At 50.4% G+C, this 8673-nt stretch overlaps 1 protein-coding gene across 1 annotated transcript; it reads right to left on the bottom strand.

Moving 5' to 3' along the window:
• Positions 1 to 380: 380 nt before the first annotated feature.
• On the bottom strand, positions 381 to 7223 carry LOC142746912 (uncharacterized). Its single transcript, XM_075854951.1, has 4 exons — positions 7125 to 7223; positions 4385 to 5128; positions 1233 to 1556; positions 381 to 875 (listed from the first exon to the last, which is right to left on the bottom strand). Exons 1-4 carry the CDS (start codon positions 7221 to 7223, stop codon positions 381 to 383), a joined length of 1662 nt encoding a protein of 553 aa, XP_075711066.1.
• Between the last annotated feature and the right edge of the window lie 1450 nt (positions 7224 to 8673).

Raw genomic sequence — 8673 nt, forward strand, 5'->3', positions numbered from 1 at the left:
GGACACTGGACTTGACACGGACCTTGGACATGGGATACAGGACAAGACACGGATACTGGTTAGTCATGGAAACAGGTTTCAGGAAACTAGATTCAGAACATTTGCAGCCTAACACAGGGTTAAAACTAACATTGCTCAGGCACTGAGGAAGTGGGCAGAGTTCCTTAAATCATCCAGGATCTGCTGGGATAGGCTCGGGGCAATATTCCTGGTGCGCGTTGGCCCTTTAAGAACTGGGACGAGCGCACACACCCTGCGGGCATAGGCTGAAAGCGGAGGAGAGAGCACAGCGTGCCGGCGTCACTGGGCAGGGAGACGCCAGCTACGCACACAAACAAGCTTGCGGCCACTAGGGTGAGCGAGACCCGCGGCCACCAGCGCTACAGTACCCTCCTTATGCCCCCTCTTATTAGATCCAAGCGTAAGAGGAATTTTTTGATGAGCGCAGGAGCATCAATGTTCTCTTCAGGCTCCCAAGATTTCTCCTGAGAACCAAAACCCTTCCAGTCCACAAGGTAGAGAGTTTTCCATCCAACCTTCTTGTAGTCCAGAATCTCCTTGACTTCAAATACACCTGAAGAACCTCTGGGTGCAGACGCAGGATTAGAACACTTACTGTACCGGTTGAGGACCACAGATTTCAGGAGCCAAACATCGAAGGAGTTGGAAACCTTGAGAATAGGAGGCAGATGTAGTTTGTAAGACACGGGATTGATTTGTCGTAAGATTTCAAAGGGACCAAGAAAAATGGAAGCAAATTTGTAGGAAGGAATTTTTAAGGGGAATATTTTTAGAGGATAACCAGACTTTAACTCCGGGAGAGAATTGAGGAGATGGCTGTCACGATACTGGTGTATTAAGCTGGGTCCTTTTAGCTGAAGAGCAAACATACAGATATAGCAGGTCGTCAGATGAAGCCAGGTCGGTACACAAGCACGTAGTCAGAGGAAGCCGGGTCGGTACACAAGCAGGTAAATGTTCCAATAGCAGCAAGTGCAAGGCAGCAGAAGCAGAGCAAAAAGATACTCAAGCAAAGGCTATATTCAGAAAGTACCTATTTATAGGCCCAAACAGGAAACAGGAACCAAGATGGATTCTTCCAAGGTAAAACTGGCCATCTTGGAAAATGGCAAGTTCAATGGGTTATAGTGGCCTCTTGTGGCTGGAGGTGGTAATGGCTGATGATATTCCTAACAGTATTGCCCCTCTCAATGACATCCTTTGAACGATACCTGGCTAGGTTTCTCAGGGTATCTTTCGTGGAATTCTCTCAACAACCAAGGAGCATGGATGTTTTCTTCTGATTCCCATGAATTGTCGTCTGTGCCATAACCCTGCCATTGTATCAAATATTGAAGTCGATTTCGAAAGATACGTGAATCCAGAATCTTCTCCACAAGGAATTCTTCATGTTCATTAACCTGAACCGAATCAGGCGGAGATGAAATACGACCAGGAAATGAAGTTGGAATCATTGGTTTAAGTAGAGAGACATGGAATACTGGGTGAACCTTTATGGAGTCTGGAAGCTCAAGTCGGAAAGCAACTGGACTGACCTGTGTCAAAATTTTAAAGGGACCCACAAATCTTTTACCTAGTTTAGCATTAGGCACTGTTACGAGGCGGGGTGTGGACCCACTGGGCCGTACCGCGTAGCGGGGTAGCAGCTGGCCAACTAGGTACAAAACAATGTCTATAGTTCAAAACGGGTACCTGAGGCAATAGTAGACAGTGGCAGGATCACGACTTGGCTTTCACAGCAGGTGATGCCGCGGATGCGGCGGAAGACACGACTTGGCTTTCACAGCAGGTGACGCCGCGGATGCGGCGGAAGACACGACTTGGCTTTCACAGCAGGTGATGCCGCGGATGCGGCGGAAGACACGACTTGGCTTTCACAGCAGGTGATGCCGCGGATGCGGCGGAAGACACGACTTGGCTTTCACAGCAGGTGACGCCGCGGATGCGGCGGAAGACACGACTTGGCTTTCACAGCTGGTAACGATAGTACGGGATACAGGGTACAGGCAGCAGGAACGGGCAACACTGGGAACTGGAAAACACCGGGAGACCTTTAGCAAGACAGACTAGGGAATACAACAACACTCAGGCAAGGAACCAGTGGGCAGAGCTCCTTTTTATAGTCCAGCAGCCATTGGGCTAATACCTGATTACAGGCAGCTGGACACGTACTGGCCCTTTAAGGCCGTGCACGCGCGGGCGCGCGCGCCCTGCGGGGAGCAGCGCGAGGACCCGGAAGACAGCGCCGGCGACTGCCAGAGGAAGGAGGACGTCGAGCAGAGAGGCGTCCATGGCCGGGATCGTCAGGGGGTGAGTCAGAACGGCGATCCCCGGCCATGGACGTAACAGTATCCCCCCTCTTATGCCCCCTCCTCTTGGGGCCAGAGCGGGAAAGAAATATCTTCACGAGGACCGGGGCATCGATATTCTCCTCTGGCTCCCAAGACCTCTCCTCTGGACCAAATCCCCTCCAATCCATAAAGTAAAATGTCCTGCCTCCTACTTTCTTGGTGGCCAGGATCTCCCTCACTTCAAAAGTTCCGGATGAACTGCCAGGAGCCACTGCGGAACTAGGAGTCCTGGAGTAGCGGTTTAGAACCACGGGTTTTACCAAGGAGACGTGGAAGGAATTAGGGATCTTGAGGGTAGGAGGCAGTCGAAGCTTGTACAACACAGGATTGATCTGCAGCAGAATCTCGAAGGGTCCAAGGAACCTGGGGGCAAACTTGCAAGATGGCACCCTCAGCCGGATATTCCTGGAAGACAGCCAGACCTTTGTACCTGGAAGAAACTGGGGAGGTTCTCGTCTTCTAGTGTCTGCCTTTCTCTTCATGCGGTCCACCGCCAGCAGAATAGAAGACCGTGTCTGCTGCCATATTTGCAGAAAGTTCCTGAAGGTAGAATCGGCTGCAGGCACCTGAGACATAGTAGAGCCGGGCAGGGGTATTCGAGGATGTTGGCCATAGACTATAAAGAACGGACTGGAAGTGGTGGACTCACTGGTATGGTTATTATAAGAGAACTCCACCCACGGAAGCAGCTGCACCCAGTCATCATGTCTTCTGGAAACAAAGTGCCGTAGGTAGTTCTCCATAATTTGATTAATCCTCTCAACTTGCCCATTGGACTGAGGGTGATAAGCTGAGGAGAAGTCCAACTTTACCCCGAGTTGGCCACAGAGTGCTCTCCAGAACTTAGAGGTGAACTGGACCCCTCGATCCGAGACAATATGCAGAGGTAATCCATGCAGACGGAAGATGTGTTGCATGAAGAGGTCAGCCAGTCGAGCGGCAGAAGGCAGGCCAGTCAGGGGAACAAAATGAGCCATCTTTGAAAAACAATCCACCACCACCCAGATCACACTGCATCCTGCAGAGGGAGGCAGATCCGTAACAAAATCCATAGCAATATGCCGCCAGGGGGCCTCGGGCACCGGCAGTGGTTGGAGCAGGCCGGCTGGTCTGGAGTGAGAACCCTTGTTGGCTGCACACACCGTACAGGAGGAGACAAAGTCTATGATGTCTTTGGGCAGCGTGGGCCACCAGAACTGACGGGCAATCAGGTCTCGGGTCTTACGGACACCCGCATGTCCTGCAAGCTTGGAACAGTGACCCCAGCGAAGGATTCTTCCTCTGTCTGCCAGCCGTACTAAAGTTTTTCCTGGGGGAATGCCTCTAACCTGCAGAGGGTTAACAGGGTAGATGCAGGAGGGATCGATAATATTCTGTGGGGGCTCCACAGTGTCCTCTGTTTCAAAAGACCTAGACAAGGCATCGGCCCTCACATTCTTATCGGCAGGTCGGTAGTGGAGTTCGAACTGGAACCGTGCAAAAAACAATGACCATCTGGCTTGACGAGGATTCAGTCGTTGAGCCGTCTGTAGATAGGTCAAGTTCTTGTGGTCCGTGAAGACCAGGATAGGATGAGCTGCGCCTTCCAGTAGGTGTCTCCATTCCTGCAGAGCCATCTTGATGGCCAGTAACTCCCGATCCCCAATCGAGTAGTTGCGCTCTGCAGAAGAAAACAGCTTGGAGTAGTAACCACATACCATCGTCTTGCCTTTCGAACCCCTCTGGTACAATAGAGCCCCGGCACCAATAGAGGAGGCGTCCACCTCTAACGAAAACTGCAGAGACACATCAGGATGGTGCAGAATGGAGGCAGACGTGAAGGCTTTCTTTAAGGTTTCAAATGCGATCTCCGCCTCTGGAGTCCATACTTTGGCATTCATACCCGTTTTAGTAAGGGTGGAGATGGGAGCTGTCAGAGAAGAGAAGTTGGGGATGAATAGTCTGTAGAAGTTGGCGAATCCCAGGAAGCGTTGTATGGCCCTTAAGCCTTGGGGACGTGGCCACTCCAGGACAGCCTTGACCTTCTCAGGATCCATCTTGAGACCCTGATCAGAGATAATGTAGCCCAGGAAGGGAAGAGACTTTTCTTGGAACACACACTTCTCCAACTTGGCGTAGAGATGATTCTCTCTTAATCTAAGCAACACCTGGCGGACATGGCCCTGATGAGTCACAAGATCTGGGGAAAAAATCAAGATATCATCGAGGTACACCACAACACAGACATAGAGGAGGTCACGAAATATGTCATTCACAAATTCTTGAAATACTGCGGGAGCGTTACACAGGCCGAAGGGCATGACCAAATATTCGTAGTGTCCATCACGTGTGTTAAAGGCAGTCTTCCACTCGTCTCCCTGACGGATCCGGATTAGATTGTAGGCCCCCTGCAGGTCAAGCTTGGAAAATTTTTTCGCCCCCCGTATACGATCAAAGAGCTCAGAAATCAACGGCAAGGGGTACCTGTTCTTCACCGTGATCTGATTGAGACCCCGGTAGTCAATGCAGGGTCGAAGGGATCCATCCTTCTTTTTGACAAAGAAAAACCCGGCTCCGGCCGGGGATGAAGACTTTCGTATGAAGCCCCTCTCTAGATTCTCTTTAATGTAGGCCGACATAGACTGTGTCTCTGGCAAGGAAAGAGGGTATACTCTACCGCGAGGAGGAGAAGAGTCAGGAACCAAGTCGATAGGACAGTCGTATTCTCGATGTGGTGGCAATATCTCTGCCTCCTTTTTGTCTAAGACATCAGCGAACTGAGAGTAATAAGGAGGTAGCCCAGACAAAGACTGAGGCGAAGAAGGCTGGGATGGAAGGACATGACCCAGACAGCGGTCTAGACACTTGGGACCCCACTGAAGAACCTCTCCAGAGTTCCAATTCAGGACTGGGGCGTGAAGACGGAGCCAAGGCAAGCCCAGCAGCACGGGGTTGACGGCCTTGGACAGGACATACAGAGAGATCAGCTCGGAATGAAGAGCTCCCACCTGCTGTCTCAACGGCTTGGTCACAGACAATACTGGGTCAGGCAAAGGCAGTCCATCTACCGAGGCAACGATCAATGGTCTCTCCAGCAAAACAGTGGGCAACTGAAGGAGATCCACAAGGTCTTGACAGATGAAATTGGCTGCGGAGCCAGAGTCCAGGTAGGCAGAGACTGGATGAGGTCTCCCGCCAGCGACAATGGTCACAGGAATGAACAGCTTGGACGAGAATTCTCTATCAAGTGCAGTAGCGCCCAGGGTTGTCTCTCCTGAAGAATCTCTTGGGATCTCTCTCTGAGCCTTATGTCCACGCGGCTAGCCAGCTGCATCAGATCATCCAGGGCAGCTGGGAGATCTCGAGCAGCCAGTTCGTCTTTGATCTCAGGCGATAGGCCATGCCAGAAGGTTGCTACCAAGGCCTCATTATTCCAAGACAATTCTCCTGCCAGAGTCCGGAACTGGATGGAGTATTCGCCCACGGAGGCGTCCTCCAGACGTAGGTTAAATATAGCGGTAGCAGCCGATGAGGCTCGTCCCGGCTCCTCAAATACGGAACGGAACATCCGCACAAACCCCAGGAAGTCTCTGGTCACGGGTCCCTGTCGTTCCCAGATTGGATTCGCCCACGCCAGGGCCTTACTGGCGAGTAGGGATACAATAAAGGCGATCCTGGCTCCGTCCGAAGAAAATGCTTGGGCGTGCAGAGTGAAATGGATTTGGCATTGGTTCAGGAACCCCCTGCACGAACTTGCATCTCCATGAAACCGTGGTGGCAATGGCAGCGAGAACCAAGAGTCCGAACTGGAGCTGCCAGGAGGTGTAGCTGGAGGGTTGATCGGAGGAGTTTCACTAGGAGCGATGACGGAAGAAACTAGTGCACCAAGATGCTGCGCCATGGAGTCTACTGCCACAATGAGTTGATCCTGTCGCGCTTGCAGATCCTGCAGGTCGGCCTGCATGGCTTGGGAGGATGACAGACTCTTGACTTGGCCTGAGTGTACTGTTACGAGGCGGGGTGTGGACCCACTGGGCCGTACCGCGTAGCGGGGTAGCAGCTGGCCAACTAGGTACAAAACAATGTCTATAGTTCAAAACGGGTACCTGAGGCAATAGTAGACAGTGGCAGGATCACGACTTGGCTTTCACAGCAGGTGATGACGCGGATGCGGCGGAAGACACGACTTGGCTTTCAAAGCGGGTGATGCCGCGGATGCGGCGGAAGACACGACTTGGCTTTCACAGCAGGTGATGCCGCGGATGCGGCGGAAGACACGACTTGGCTTTCACAGCAGGTGATACCGCGGATGCGGCAGAAGACACGACTTGGCTTTCACAGCAGGTGACGCCGCGGATGTGGCGGAAGACACGACTTGGCTTTCACAGCTGGTAACGATAGTACGGGATACAGGGTACAGGCAGCAGGAATGGGCAACACTGGGAACTGGAAAGCACCGGGAGACCTTTAGCAAGACAGACTAGGGAATACAACAACACTCAGGCAAGGAACCAGTGGGCAGAGCTCCTTTTTATAGTCCAGCAGCCATTGGGCTAATACCTGATTACAGGCAGCTGGACGCGTACTGGCCCTTTAAGGCCGTGCACGCGCGGGCGCGCGCGCCCTGCGGGGAGCGGCGCGAGGACCCGGAAGACAGCGCCGGCGACTGCCAGAGGAAGGAGGACGCCGAGCAGAGAGGCGTCCATGGCAGGGATCGTCAGGGGGTGAGTCAGAACGGCGATCCCCGGCCATGGACGTAACAGGCACACTCACTTTCAGATTTTGTGTAGAGAGCCAGACCTTGTCGCCAACCTTAAACACTGGTGCAGCTTTACGATGCTTGTCTGCAGTCTTTTTATGTGTCCTGGTCATGATGTAATGTCTCTTTTAGTATTGTGAGGTTATCTTGTAGCAACTCCAATCTATCAGTTACAGCGGGAATGCAAGAATCTCTTGGGAAATTAGGAAGGAGACTTGGATAATAGCCCAAATTGGCATAGAAAGGACTTTGTCTTGTGGATGAGTGTTGGGAGTTATTGTAGGAGAACTCTGCTGTTGGTACAACGTCAACGAAGATATTGTTCCAGTGACTGATTAGTACGTTCTGTTTGACCATTGGATTGCGGATGGAAAGCAGTCGATAAATTAATATGGATATTGAGATATTGCTTCCAAAAGCGTGAAGTGAATTGCACTCCCCGATCAGACACTACATTATCAGGAACGCCATGCAGTCTAAACATCTCCCTAATCATTAACTCTGTGGTCTCCTTTTCAGAAGGAAGTCCATGACAGGGAACAAAATTAGCCATCTAATCAAGGGTACCCCTTGAGAAAGCTGACGGCGAAACGCGCGTTGGGGGCGGTCTGTGTGGAGATCTTCCGTTTTTTGGTCCATCATGCAATCCACGGGTTTGTGCAGTTTTCTTAGCCCATTTTGTGCTTTCTGGCCAGGTGTACATTACATCTAGAATTCTCTCTGTTCTTGAGTTTAATTATTTGGCTTATGATATATCCTTTTGGATAGAGATTTCTGTACTATACCACATCACATGATGTTTATACTATGGTAACATATAACTGGGACTATTTACGTTGTACCCCTTGAGAAAGCTGACGGTGAAACGCGCGTTGGGGGCGGTCTGTGTTGAGATCTTCCGTTTTTTGGTCCATCATGCATCATGTTTATACTATGGTAACATATAACTGGGACTATTTACGTTGTACCCCTTGAGAAAGCTGACGGCGAAACGCGCGTTGGGGTTGGTCTGTGTGGAGATCTTCCGTTTTTTGGTCCATCATGCAATCCACGGGTTTGTGCAGTTTTCTTAGCCCATTTTGTGCTTTCTGGCCAGGTGTACATTACATCTAGAATTCTCTCTGTTCTTGAGTTTAATTATTTGGCTTATGATATATCCTTTTGGATAGAGATTTCTGTACTATACCACATCACATGATGTTTATACTATGGTAACATATAGCTGGGACTATTTACGTTGTTTCTCCACACTCTCCTTTTAAATTGTGTGTATTATCGTTTTTATTTCTGTGATGGCCAATATGCTGTTATGTGCAATATAATAAAGGTTATTTTTTATTGTCATGGTACGTAATTAGTGCTATGTGTCGCTTATTTTTCTGGATATACTAGCTGTCTTCACAGTCTTCTATAGGTATTGAGTTCTGCTTTGCGATCTGTGTGGACGCATTATTTTTTGGCGAATGCCAATGGTCTATAATTATATAGGTATTCATCTCTGTTGTATTTGTTTGCATTTATGGACTAACTTTAGCATAGGTTTTTAGAAAGAGATTTTAGAGA

Source organism: Rhinoderma darwinii, chromosome 1, assembly GCF_050947455.1.
Source record: "Rhinoderma darwinii isolate aRhiDar2 chromosome 1, aRhiDar2.hap1, whole genome shotgun sequence".
Taxonomy (NCBI): Eukaryota; Metazoa; Chordata; class Amphibia; order Anura; family Rhinodermatidae; genus Rhinoderma; species Rhinoderma darwinii.